The sequence below is a fragment of the Vulpes lagopus genome, chromosome 20 (genome assembly GCF_018345385.1).
Source record: "Vulpes lagopus strain Blue_001 chromosome 20, ASM1834538v1, whole genome shotgun sequence".
Classification (NCBI taxonomy): domain Eukaryota; kingdom Metazoa; phylum Chordata; class Mammalia; order Carnivora; family Canidae; genus Vulpes; species Vulpes lagopus.
In genome coordinates this window covers 5,687,174-5,701,303 of record NC_054843.1, presented here as the reverse complement: position 1 = coordinate 5,701,303, position 14,130 = coordinate 5,687,174, and the positions used below count along the sequence as shown (strand labels likewise).

The 14,130-nt window shown below is 37.4% G+C and overlaps 2 protein-coding genes across 3 annotated transcripts in view; one reads left to right on the top strand and one right to left on the bottom strand.

Moving 5' to 3' along the window:
* Positions 1–14,130, top strand: part of LOC121479410 (SH3 domain-binding glutamic acid-rich protein-like) — a 59,087-nt gene that overhangs the window by 28,038 nt on the left and 16,919 nt on the right. The window contains exons 4-5 of the mRNA XM_041734950.1: positions 12,620–12,694; positions 13,343–13,435. Of these exons, the coding sequence (XP_041590884.1) occupies positions 12,620–12,694; positions 13,343–13,435 (168 nt within the window). The remainder of the gene's footprint in view (positions 1–12,619; positions 12,695–13,342; positions 13,436–14,130) is intronic.
* LOC121479409 (GTP:AMP phosphotransferase AK3, mitochondrial-like) lies at positions 2,728–3,970 on the bottom strand. 2 transcript variants are annotated; one of them, XM_041734949.1, is made up of 2 exons: positions 3,774–3,970; positions 2,728–3,677 (listed from the first exon to the last, which is right to left on the bottom strand). In XM_041734949.1, the coding sequence occupies exons 1-2, from the start codon at positions 3,968–3,970 to the stop codon at positions 3,251–3,253; spliced, it is 624 nt and encodes a 207-aa protein (XP_041590883.1). In that variant the 3' UTR covers positions 2,728–3,250. The 2 variants fall into 2 exon arrangements, with proteins under 2 accessions (XP_041590883.1, XP_041590882.1); XM_041734948.1 differs by having other exon boundaries at positions 2,728–3,970.

The window sequence follows — 14,130 nt, the reverse complement described above, 5'->3', positions numbered from 1 at the left end:
GGAAAGCCCCAACGATGCTGTCTGAGGACCAAGAACTAGGGAAGAACACTTGGAAGATGGGAGGCAAAAGGGCTGATTTGAAGGGGGAAACTAAGGCCAGGCCCTTCCCAGGTGGGAGTGGTTCACAGGGCTCTCCCTATCCCTAGGAGGTGGATTCCAGACACAGGAGGGCCCAGGGTGGGAGCTGGGAGGTGATGTGGAGCAGCGTGGAAGGTGGAAGTCTCCATCCACCTGCATCCTGCCCTCAGCCCCTCAGTGGTCAGTGGTCAGCAGAAGTGCCTGTTGCTGGGCGAGGAGGGGTGTGAGCTGGGTGGGGAGGCAGGCAGGCCCCGGAGCGGGTCCTCCCCAGAGGGTTGGGAGAAGGCTCCATCCTGGCAGTCAGCCTCAACCCGGGCTGCACTGCAGGAGCACCTGGGGAGCTGTTAATGCTATCGGATGCCAGGGCTGCCTCCAAGCTCAATGAATGATGAAAGCTCCCAGATGAATTAAATGTGCTGCTAATGTCGAGAGCCACTTCTGTGAAGGAAAACACTGTAATAATAGTGACATCAATAATTTTAAACTATCTTGGGGTGCCTGTGTGGCTCAGTGGTTTAGTGTCTGCCTTTGGCTCAAGTCATGATCCCAGAATCCTGGGATCAAGTTCCACATCAGGCTCCCTTCAGGGAGCCTGCTTCTCCCTCTGCCTCTCTCTCTCATAGACAAGCAAACAAACTTAAAAAAAAAAAAAAAGAATTTTAAACCATCTTGGAAAAATCCAGGGGTTGTGGGAGGGAGTATGTGAGAAAGGGAATATCCATTATGGATGGGGAATATGGAGAAAAGAAAATACAGGTGTTCTGAGTGTCTAGTTTTATTTTTATTATTTTTTTCAAAGACTTTTATTTATTTATTCATTCATGAGAGACACAGGGAGGGAGAGAGAGAGGCAGAGACACAGGCAGAGGGAGAAGCAGGCTCCGTGCAGGGAGCCCCACGTGGGACTTGATCCCAGGTCTCCAGGATCAGGCCCTGGGCTGAAGGTGGTGCTAAACCGCTGAGCCACCCGGGCTGCCCTGAGGGTCTCCTTTTAATTGGAGGAAGGCAGGTAAGCCATTTTCATGATTCTATGTATTATATAATTGGATATATTAATAAAGAGTTCAAAGTTTTAGGAGTAGGAAACTAAGCACAACAAATAAAATTGAAATAAAAAATTCAAATAAAATTGAAATAAAAAAAATTCAGAATATTTAGATGAACAAGGTAGAGGACAGAGCTGAGGAAGACAGAATGGACAGATGTGAGCCAGCAAAAGAAGGAGAGTAGTCGCATGGGAGAAGGCAGATGAATAATGAATAATGGATTAATACAGCAAAAGGAATTGAACTACTAAATTTAAAAAGGCTGAAGTTCTTGGCCGTCTCCCCAACCCCCTAAAAAGAAGGAAAACAGAAGAAAAAAGACAATTTGAATTCTTGCATAGTCGTTCCACAGCTGATGAGAGGGGGCGTGTTCAGATCTCCAACTACAGTTGTGAGTTGTCTGCTCCTCCCTCTAATCCTGCCGATCTACGCTTTGTCTAGTTTATTTTTTTTTTCTAGAACTTAATTTTATTGTAGTACATTAAGAGTCATGTATGCCAGGAAAGCCAGTAATTATTCATAAGCTTAGTAGTTCACCACAGTTTTAGAAAGCACATAATACATTTAAATAAGGCATTACAGAAAGTTTTGTAAAGAATTAAATGTGTCCTGCAATCCTTTTTAAAAGCCTTGGTCCATTCTGAAAGATCAACACTGAATTTTTAAAAATCAAAAGAAAAGTTTTTTCCCACAAAAATACACGAAGAACCACTTGCTGGCATTTATATTTTGAGTGCCTGGGATAACAGGCTGGTGTTCAAAGGCAGTTCATAACAGGTTGTACCAAGACTCGTTGCGTCTGATTTAGCACCAAGTAAGAGTAAATATCCCACTGAAGATGTAGCTGATTTTTTTCATCCACCTCTCATCGCCCCACTCTTCGTGCCAGGCCACAGGACATAAGCACGCATCCTTGTTGCCCTACGAAGAAATCAAATTCTCTTCGCTTTTAAAGGGCTACTCAGGCTACACACACAGGTGGAGTTCTTGCCCTGCTGACGGTGGCAAGGAAAGCCAGCAGCTGCCCACCGCTTACACTAGGAATAAAGTCCTTCAACAAACTCAGTTACCTTCCTGGTCCTTTTTAACCTCTCATGTAAATCCTTTTAATTGCTACTAATTTGATTAGTTTACTAATTTTGATTGTTTACTAATTATGATTGTTAAGCGTGTCAGGGAAATTCTCCCCAGGCATAACTGATCTATTTCTACTTCCTGAGGACCCAGTATGCTTGCTTTTATGTAGGCCCATGGGTTTGCTTTTCTTTTATTTTAATTTGTCACTCATCACAGCAGATTTTACATAGTGATCAAAAAGAGAACCTGGCAAGTAGATCCTAAAGCACATACTTATGCTTCTTAACCTGAGTAATAATCTGAAAACACAAGACTAATTACATTTTCTGTTGATAATTCAACCTCAGTGCTTTTGTAAGAACTTCCAATGTCAATTTCTAATAAATCATTTTTTTCAATACACATGTTCTCAAAACCTGTCATAGGAAAGTAATATTTTCCTATATGCTAATTTAACACAATTTTATAACAGACTGAAAATTCTGAATAAACTGAAATTTGTTTATGACATAATACAGTATATACGGTTAAGTTTTTAAGTTTCTTAGTGTAAAGGCAACAGTGAATTTGCATCCTGAAACTAATCTGCATATCTGGTGGCTTGTTTTCTAGAATTTGATATGTTTCACAAAACCGTGTACCACAGTACTAACGATGCTGGGTTTTGGCATCAGTCTACAACACATTTCTCTGACGAGATACTTTACCGAGTGACATGGAAATGTTTTTAGCTTCTCCAAAGAATAAGAAAAATTTTTATCAACCACTTACTCTTCTGAACAAAAGTTAATATTACTACCAATTGCTCTTTTAATTAGGACATCTGATGTTTTTAAATTACATATCCATAGAAGATACCCTGGGTAGACAAAAAGATGAATCTTAGTATCGGACTCATTTGGCCCATTCTTAATTTCCAGAATGAAATCAGTAGAAGTGAAACTAATATAATTTTCAAAGAATTCATACATGCCAGTCTCAGAACACGGAGCTTCTAAATGCACAGGCGAGGAGTCTCTGCTCATCTTACTGGTGATGTACACTTTTCCTCATGGAGTAACTGATGCTTTCTGGTTTATTTGTGGAACTTTTGTTTGTAGGAAAGCATACACATGGGGCCAGATCTTGCTGGTTACTGTTCCAGAGAAGGTTTCCAATACTCCCTTTTTCCCGTAATATTCCAGGACCGGCTGTGTTTGGACTTCATAAGCCTTGAGTCTCTTGACAGCCGTCTCTGGCTTGTCATCATCCCGCTGAATGAGAGGCTCCCCTGTCAGGTCATCAATGCCCACGGCTTTGGGAGGGTTGAATTCGATGTTGTAGACTCGGCCGCTGGCCGGATGAATCCAGCGCGCGGTGAGACGCTGCTTAATGCCTTCGAAGGGCACGTTCAGATTAATCACTGTGTCTATCTGATAAGCTCCGTCCAGGGCTTCTGCCTGCAGAAGTGTCCTTGGAAAACCATCCAATAGCCAGCTACATTGGGTGAGGTTTTTCAGCTCATGAAGGGCCAGCCGAGTCATGACATCATCCGGGATAAGCTTCCCTTGGTCAATGAAAGTCTTGGCTAACACACCAATTTCTGTGCCCCGAAGCACGTTGTCCCGGAGCAGGTCTCCGCTGGAGAGATGCTTCAGCGCCAAGTGCTTGGTGATGCGCCACGACACGGTGCCCTTGCCGGTGCCCTTGCAGGTGCCCTTGCCGGTGCCCTTGCCAGAGCCCCGCGCCCCCAGGATCACCGCGCGCAGCAGCCGCGCAGACGCCCCCATGGCCGCAGGCCACTTTGTCTAGTTTAAAACTCCATGGTTAGGCATGTTCATACTGATGAGTGTTATGACTTCTAATGGTTGACGTTTTTATCCTTATCAGATGTCTTTTTTTTTTTTTTTTTTTTAGAGAGAGCATGAGTGGGGGTGGGGGTGGGGCAGAGGGCAAGAGAGAATCTCAAGCAGGCTCCACGCTCAGCACAGAGCTTGACACGGGGCTTGATCTCATCACCCTGAGATCATGAGCTGAGCTGAAATTGACAGTTGGGCACCTCACCCGCTGAGCCACCCAGGCGCCCCATCAGTATCACTGTTTTAGTCTCTGCTAATACTCTTTGTCTTTCTATCTTTTCATCATGATGTTAACAAACCCACTCCAGACTTCTGCTTGCCATTTGCGTGATACATCTCTTACCGTCAGTTCATGTTCAACCTACCTGTGCTTTTGTTTCCATGGTGTGTCTTTGCAGACAACGTAGAATTGGCTCTTGTGCATTTTCATTCATTCTGACAGTGCCTGTGATCAATTGCATCATTTTAGTCCATTACCTTCTTTTAAAAAAAATTCTATTTATTTATTTTTGTGAGAGTGGGCACGAGCATGAGCTGGGGGAGGGGCTGAGGGAGATTGCAGAGGGACAAGCAGAGTCCCCACTGAGCAGGGAGCCCTGTTTGGGATTGGATCCCAGGATTCTGGGATCATGACCTGAGCCGAAGGCAGATGCTTAACCCACTAAGTCACCCAGGTGTCCAATCTGTTAGCTTTTAAGTAATCCTTGAATTGGTTTTGTTTAGATTTGTTTATTATTATTTTATTATTTGTTTCTCTCTTTGTCTCCATCCTTTTATTCCTTTGTTCCATGCTATTTTGCTTTCTTTTAGGTTGAGTGTATTTTAGGATTTCCTTTCAATTTATCTATTGGATTTTGAGCCATATCTCTTTTAACTACTTTATAATGGTTGCTCTAGTGATTGTAATATATGTTCTTAGTATTTCACAGTTTAGAGTTAGCATTATAGTGAATATATTTTTTAAAGTAATCTAAACGTGCCGCATGGAGCTCAGATTCACAACCCTGAGATCAAGAGTCACATGCTCCACTGATTGAGCTTGCCAGGTGCCCCGAGTTAGAGGTTAGTATTGTAATGCTGTATAATATGCGGAAACATTGCAGTCAAATATCTGTGTTTACCAGACCCATCCTTTATGCTGTCTTATCATATGTATCACTCTTGTGTGTCTATCAACTCTACTATATAACATCATAATTTTTGTATTGAGCAATTCTATGTGTTTTAAAGAAAGCAAGAGGAAAAAGAATGTTTTCTGTTTACAAAGACATTTAAAATTTTTTCTTTTTTGAAATCTTTTTTTTAAGATTTTATTTATTTATTCATGAGAGACAGAGAGAGAGAGAGAGAGAGAGAGAGAGGCAGAGACACAGGCAGAGGGAGAAGCAGGCTCCATGCAGGGAGCCCGACGTGGGACTTGATCCCAAGTCTCCAGGATCAGGCCCTGGGCTGAAGGCAGCGCTAAACTGCTGAGCCACCTGGGCTGCCCGAAAAAATTTTTCTCATGCTTTTTATTCTTTCTGAAGCATCAAGTTTCCATCTAGCACCATCGCTCTTTGACCCAAAGACCTTACTTTAGCCTTGTGCATTGTTCTGTAGCACATGTTTGCTGGCAACAGGCTCTCCTACTGTTCTTTTATCTGAAGTGGTCTTGGCTTTCCTTCTTGAAGAATGTTTTCTTTTCTTTTCTTTTTTTTTTGTAAATTTATTTTTTATTGGTGTTCAATTTGCCAACATATAGAATAGCACCCAGTGCTCATCCCATCAAGTGCCCCCCTCAGTGCCCGTCACCCAGTCACCCCCACCCCTAGTTCGTTTCCCAGAGCTAGGAGTCTCTCATGTTCTGTCTCCCTTTCTGATATTTCCCACTCATTTTTTCACTGAGCATAGAATTCTTAGTTGATGATTTTTTTCTTTCAGTGTTTTAAATGTGGCTTTTTAAATTTTGTCTTGTGGTCTCTATACTTCTGATAAAACATGAGGATTTTTTGGAATCCTTGTTCCCTGTATGCAATGTCAGTTTTCTCTGGCCACTTTCAAAACATTATCTTTTGCTTTGGTATTTAGCCATTTGATTATGATGTGCCTAAGTATGATTTTCTTTGCATTTATCTTTATTGTCGTTTGCTGAGTTTCTGTAATCTGTAAAATTGTCTCTTTTACCAAATTTAGGAAAATTTTTGCTATTTTCAAATATCATTTCTGTTCCATTTGCTCTCCCATTATCCCATTAATCTCCCATTAATGGGAGAAAACTCCCATTATCTATATGTGAAAACTTTTGTTATTATTTCATACTTCCCTGATGCTTTTTTCATTTTTTAAAAATCTTGTTTCTGTCTGATCTTCAAATTAGATGATTTTATTTATTTATTTATTTATTTATTTATTTATTTATTTATTTATTTATTTATGAGAGAGAGAGCAAGCAGGGAGGGGTAGAGGGAGAGGGAAAGAGAGCATCTTAAGCAGGCTCCATGCTCAGGATGGAACGCAACACAGGGCTTGATCTCATGACTGAGATCATGAGCTGAAACCAAGTGTCAGACACTCAACCAAGTGAGTCATCCTGGCGCCCCTAGATGATTTCTATTGATCTTTCTTTATGTTCATGTATTTTTTTCCTGTAATTTTCATTCTGCATTCTGAATCCAGTCTAGTGAGTTTTTTTTTTTTTTTTACTTGAGATGTTATCTTTTTTCAGTTCTGGAATGTTCCATTTGTTCAATTTTTATTGAACAAATTAAATTTGTTCTTAAATTTTTATCTTTTTTAAAAGATTTTATTTATTTATTCATGAGAGACACAGAGAGAGGGAGAGAGGCAGAGACAGAGGCAGAGGGAGAAGCAGGGTCCCCGCTGAGGGACCCTGGGATTAGGACCTGAGCCAAAGGTAGATGCTCAACCGCTGAGCCACCCAGGTGCCCCTATAGTTTTTATTTCTCTGCTGGTGAACAATTTCCCATTGTTTCATCATTGCAAGCATATTTTTCTTTACTTCTTTGAGCATGGGTAGGATATAATTGCTTTGAAATCCTTCTCTGTTAATTCTAATATCTGGTCCTTTCAAAGGTTGTTTCCATTTATTGTTTTTTCTCTTGAGAATGGGTCATATTTTCTTTGTTCTTTATATGTCAAGTATTTTGGGTTGTCAGATATAGCAAATATTGTGTTGTTCAGACTATATTTTGTTGCATTCCTCTGAAAAATATTGACTATTTTTTTGTTTCAGTAGACACTTACTTTATGAGAATCAAACTGCAAACTCTATGTTTCTGGTAGCAGCCCAAGTCTCAGCTGAGTCATATGTTCTTTAGTTCTGTATTCTGATTCTTCAGACAAAACCTCCTGAGTTTTCTGTTGTGGTTTTATCTCCCCCTATTCTCAGACTTAAGCCCTGAAAACAGTAACTCACTCAGTACCATTCTCATCTTTCTTTCTTTCTTTTTTTTTAAACCATCTTAACCATTTCTTAGTGTATAGTTCAGTAATGTTAAGTATATTCATATTGCTGTGCAAAAGATCTCTAGAACTTTTTCACTCTGCAAAAGTAAAACTCTATACTCATGCAACCCCCCCAATTCCTCCTCTCCCCAGTCCCTGGTAACCAACATTTTACTTTCTGTTTCTATGAATTTTACTATTTTAGATATCTCATATAAGTAGAATCAAACATTTTTTTTTTGTGAGTGACTTATTTAATTTAGCATAATGCAATCAAGGTTCATCTGTGTTGTGGCATGAGACAGGATAACTTCTCTTTTTAAGGCTGAATAATATTCCATTGTAGGTATATATAACATTTTATTCATTCATTCATTCATTCATTCATTGATAGAAACAATCCAAATGTCCATCTCTTGGCTACTGTGAATAATCCTGCTATGAATATGGATGTGCAAATTATTTATATCTTTTAAATGTCAGGTCCTTCTTGAATCTTCTTGCTTTGGCTAATTTTTCTCTTATTTTTTCTTTTCTTTTGTTTGCTCATTTGTTTTTTAAAGTAAGTTCCACACCCAATGTGAGGCTTAAACTCATGACCCTAGATCAAGTATTTCATACTCTACCAGCCAGGTGGCCCTCTTTCTTTCTTTTTTTAGATTCAGAATTCATAGTCATTATCTGTTGGAAGGTTGGGTTCAAAAGGAGATTATTTGGCTATAATGGAATTAGAGTTGACAGTGAAGTTGGATTTTAACAAATATTGAGCCACATGTTATTTATGAGAGCATAATAAAACATTCATTTAAAGAAAAATTGAAATAAAGGAATGAGTATACAGCAGGCATATACAAATAACAAGAAAGCTGGAGTGGCATTAATAATATCAAATAAAGAGGAATTCAAGGCCAAAAACATTAACTAGGTGAAAAAGGTATTATATAGTGAAAAATGATAAAATCTATGAAGAAAATATAGTAGTGATGAATTATTATGGATCATGCTACATAGCAGTCAAATATATAAATTAAAAACTGAGAAATACAATGTTTCTTTCAATAGATACATAGTACTTATCAGGTACTATTTTAAGCATATACACAAAAATAATTATAAAATTTAATAGATATATATATATAGGATATTCATATGCCTATACACATGAATAACTATATAGATAGATATTAATAAAATGTATTCTTCCCTTGTACTTATTAAAATAATTTCCACAGCTATCATATACTTGGTCACAAAGAAAACCTTCATAAATTTCAAAAGGAGATAATTTTATAGACTACATTCATATCCCAAATACAGAATTATAATATGAAAGAAAAATATCTTAGAAACTTAAGAAGTAAATATATACCATTTCAAATAACTCTGTATCCAAAGAAGAGAAAACTGAAATTATAGGGGCATCTGGGTGGCTCAGTTGGTTAAGCACCTGACTCTTGATTTTGGCTCAGGTCACGAGCTGGTGTCATGAGATTGAGCCCTGTGTGGGGTCTATGCTGGACATGGAGTCTGCTTGGGATTCTCTCCCTCTCTCTCTGCCCCTCCCCACCAACTCTCTCTTTTACTTTCAAAAAAAAAAAAAAAAAATCCAAAACCAAAACCAAAACAAACCCCTGGTATTACAAATCATCAAATAGTGAGAGAGGTTATTTCATACCTAAGCCCCAATATATAGTCAGATCTCTATACAGAGCAAAATTGTTAACTTTAAATATTCTTATAATTAAAAAAGAAAGGTAAAAACTTAGTAAAACTGTTGATTGATAGATTGATTGTAGGCTCCATGCCTGATGTGGAGTTGAACTCACAACCCTGAAATCAAGGCCTGAGCTGAGATCAAGAGTCAGACACTTGACCAACTGAGTCATCCAGATGCTCCTAAAATAAATATTCAATTTGAGTAATTAATAACAGGAAAACAAAGTAAAATATAGGCAGTATGAACCAATAAAAAGAAAAGGCCAAATCAATTAAATACAAAAGAGGGAGAATGTGTCTTTGTGCATATGGACAGGCATATGTACATATATATTTGATTCAAATAAATGTAATTTGAATACATATATATGTAATTTGATTACAATCAAATTATATACAAAATTGATATATACCAGTTGATACCAGTTGATATATTACTTAGAATATTTTCAGTTTACAGAGATCAATTTCTGTTATAAACATAGAGGGGAAAAGTTTAAATAAAATGTTAGCAAACTGTATAATACAAAGCAGAATTTATTCTATTAACATAATTACTTACATGAACTGATTAATGGAGTAAACCCATATGATTCCTTACATAAATACCAAGAAGATATTCCATAAAATTCTTCAGATATTCCTAGTTAAAATTAAAATGAATTAAAATACAAATAGAAATAAATTAATTAAACATGATAAAAACAAAATTATCAAAAGGCAGCTGTAAGTGTCACAGTGAATCCTGACATGTTGAATCATTTCTATTACAATTAGAAGCAAGAGAGGCATGTCTGTCATTACTATATTATTAAACTTTTTTCAGAAGCTGTAGTTATTATAGTCATGTAAGAAAATAAAATGTCTCATGTATATGTAATATATATGAAATTTTAAAATGGTCTTTATTTGTATATAATGTAATTGTATACCTGGAAATCTCAAGAAACTCCAATAAAATCTATTAGAATTAAAGAGTTTATTAAGTTTCTGGATAAAAGAAAAACATTAAAAATTAGTAGCTTTTATTTATATCAATAATAATGGATAAGAAGTTAAAATATAAAAATCAAATCTCATTCACAGTGGTGATAAAAATATATAAAATATTCAGGAATAAATTTATCAGCAACCATATAGAGCTTTGTATTATGAAGAACATAATTTTATTCTGAAAGACACCCACAAATAAAAATGTAATAGAGAGACCTACAATGTGTCTGGATAGGATGACTTAACAATAAGAAGTGAAAATTATCTAAGCTAATAAATACATTTAATGATATTTTATCTTTTTAAAGATTTATTTATTTATTTTAGAAAGAGTACAAGCAGGAGGGGCAGAAGGAGAGGGAGAAAGAATCTTCTGGCAGACTCCATGCTAAGTGTGGAGTCCCATGCTGGGCTCGATCTCACAACTCTGAGATCATGACCTGAGGCAAAATCAAGAGTTGGAAGCTTACCGACTGTGCCACTCAGGCACCCCTATTTAATGCTATTTTAATCAAAATCTTATTTTAAAAAATTTGACACTAGGAAAATGACCTTAAAATTTATTGGAATAATTAACATCTGAGAAGAGCCAAGAAAATTTTATTTTTATTTACCTACTTATTTATTTTTAAATATTTTATTTTTTTATTTATTTAAGAGAAAGAGTGAGAGAGAGAGAGCACAAGTGGGGGTGGGGGCGGTGGCAGGGGACAGAGAGAGAAGCCGACTCTATGCTGAGTGGGAAGCTCAATACAGGACTTGATTCCAGGACCCTAGGATCATGACCTGAGCTGAAGGCAGATTCTTGACTGCCTGAGCCACCCAGGCACTAGAGTTAAGAAAATTAAAAACAAAACTGTTTAGCAACTTGTCTTTCTGAATATTAAAATCCATGTTAAAAGCTACACTGATAAAAGCAGTATATTGGCATGAAAAATGATAAATATATTCATAGATATGTCTGTATATTCAAATATATGATGCTATATAAATAGTGCAGACATGCTTTGCTGTTTATCTGGATGAAAACAGAGCCCCACTTTACATTATAGGCAAAATTAAATTCTAGAGGGATCAAGGCTCTTGTTATTCATAAATAATATAAAATAACAGCATTGCAATTCAGAGAATAAGAATTAGATAAATTTACTTTTTATAAAAGGCTAAAGACTAAAAAGTACAAAATTTGCAAAAATTTATAGACTAAAAATTAAAGTTGTAACTTGACAAAGAGCTAACATTTCTATTATGTAAAGAACCTCTAAAGATTAATAATAAAAGACAAATAAAAAGGGGCAAAACATGAAGGCAAGTATCAGTACAGGAAATGTAAGTGGCTAAAACTCATGAAAAATATGCATTTCTCTTCTAGTAATTAAGAAAATGTAAATGGGAACAAAAACAAAAATTTCGTTTTCATTTTCTCCCCAGTGTGTTGGTAGAGACCAAAAAGAGTGATCATTGGTCATGAGGATAAAGGAAAAGAGGATGTTAATTTATTTACTGTGGAATATTAATTGCTACAATTTCTTTTTTTGGAAAGAAATCTGATAAAACCCCCACCCTTTTATTCAGCTTAGTATAGTGTTTATTGAAGCACAAACATATAAATTCTGAAAAATTATTGGCTGGGAAATATTTGAATAACTTATATATTTAATATTCAGCAGTTATTTAAAAAATGAGGCTAGAACTATTTGAATTAACCTGGGCAAATGTTCAGGATATATCAAGCTAAAAAATCAATATGTGCCCCATGTTCCCATGTCTGTTTTAAGAAACACACACACAAAAAAACAAAAATAGCAACCAACCAACCAAACAAACAAACAAAAAAACCTCTATGATGTATTAGGATAGATTTAGGTATATATCAAAATTTTAATATTGATTACCATAAGAGCATGGTACTAGAGGGTGTGTCAATGGTTTAACTGCCTTTGTAATAAAAATAACTGATTTTCCCCCCAATTTTGTTGAGATATAACTTACATATAACATTGTATTAGTTTAAGGTGTACAATGTAAAAGAATCGCTGCGTGTGTATGTATATATATATATTTATAGTGAAATGATTACAATAGGTTTAGTTGGCAAACACCACCTCACACAGTTACAAAATTTTTTCTTATGATGAGAAAAATAACTTAATATTTTAGAAGGTTGGCAACTGTGGGTAAGTCCGAAGAGCATAAAGTAGGAGGTGTAGACCTAGCCCCACCCTTAATTTGCAATGTGACACTTTATGCCTTGATTTTCTCATCTCTTAAGTGTGAGTAGTAGTGATTGTCCTACTTACCAGGCTATAGTATTGTTGTAAAGATAAAGTGAGGGATGAAGACAAACATAACTTGGTTAGAAGATGTTGAAATGCAAGCTATTATCCTCAAGAAAATTTTCTAACGTTCTCAACTTATATGATGCAGGTGACAAAATCATCCGAGGATGCATCTTCCCTTCCCAATGGTGATGTAGTGGGAGAGGTACAGAGCACCGCAGAGGTAAGAGTTGATATCTTGAACCATCTTCCCCCAGACTAGCTTCCTCAGAATGTCTGCTTGGTTCTCATTTTTTCTGTCATTCTACTTTACATAGATAGAAGATCTATCTATCTATCTATCTATCTATCATCTATCTATCATCAATCATCATCATCCATCTCCATCCATCATTCATCCATTTATTATCTATCATTCAACTATCATATTCATCATCCCTCCTTCCATCCATCCATCATCCATCCATGTATGTATTCACTATCTATCCCCTATCATCTTTTTTTTCTCTCTAAAATGATAAAACCTGCTTCCACTTAAGCAACAGAAAGCAAACACTGCCTAAATATCAAATCATTTGGAGTTTTCTTCATAAGCCTTAAGTGGGTGAATTACAAGCTTCTCATTAGTGAGTTTATTTCTCTACCAGGCACATAACTCATATCTATTGACTTACAACAGCAGGTCCAATGAACAATATAGGGGATTGGTGATTCTATACTCTAGTGGCTAAGTGACCTAATAAATAGGAAGTCTATGTTTGCTTTGTTTGTATACTGTGTATCCAAATAAGAAAACCATAGCATGTGTAGTTTGGTTTTCCCTTGAAAGTTTATCTAAGGTTAGTGATACCATGGTTTGCTTTACGACCAGGGAACAGAGAAGACTGAAGGGGCTGGAGAAAATGAGGCACAAAAAGAGGACAATGAAGATGCAGGCAACCTCACTGAATCTCAAGAGAAGAATGTGAGTGTTTGCATTTTGCACCATAGTTTTCATTGGATTCAGGTCAACAAGCATTGAAGCACCGCCCAGGTGCCAGGAATCTTCCTAGGCACACTGAAGTGAGCCCAGAAGTCAGGAGCTGAGGGTTCATCCAGGAAGGAAGCAGGAGGAACCGTTAACCACTGTGGTCAAGGCAGGTAGGGGACTAAAAGGAAACCAAGGAAGGACCCTGAACCCAGGCCTGGAGGGACAGGCTAGACAAGGCTTTAATAATCTGTAATTGTGTTGTTAGGGTTAGGTTCAAGTTTTTTATAAAACAAGGAACCTTATGAGTATTGATGGATTCCCAGCAAAACACCTGCCAAGAACACTGCTTGCTTGGGACACAGAACTAGAGGGGTTGGACATTTTGTGGGAAGCCGACAGGAGCTGGGGAGAGAGAAGGGGGGGCCTCAGGGAGGGAAACCCACACTCAATTCAGATCCAGTCATGGGAATATCAGCTGCTCCAAGGTCTGTGATCTAATTCTACAAGGGTCCTAGTTCAGAGGCTACAGGATAAAGGGTAGGGGGTATGGGAGGGCTGGGGTGACTCTAGTTCTAGAATGGCCAAGCTGAGAGAATGGGGAATCAGATGGGCCACTGAGTCAAGGAATACTGAGAATGTAACCAATAAGTCAGGTAAGGGGAGACCCTGGTGCACAGGATGCTGAGTGG

Coding starts and splice junctions, on each gene's coding strand:
- LOC121479409 (XM_041734948.1), bottom strand. CDS start 3,970: ATGGGGGCGTCTGCGCGGCTGCTGCGCGCGGTGATCCTGGGGGCGCGG.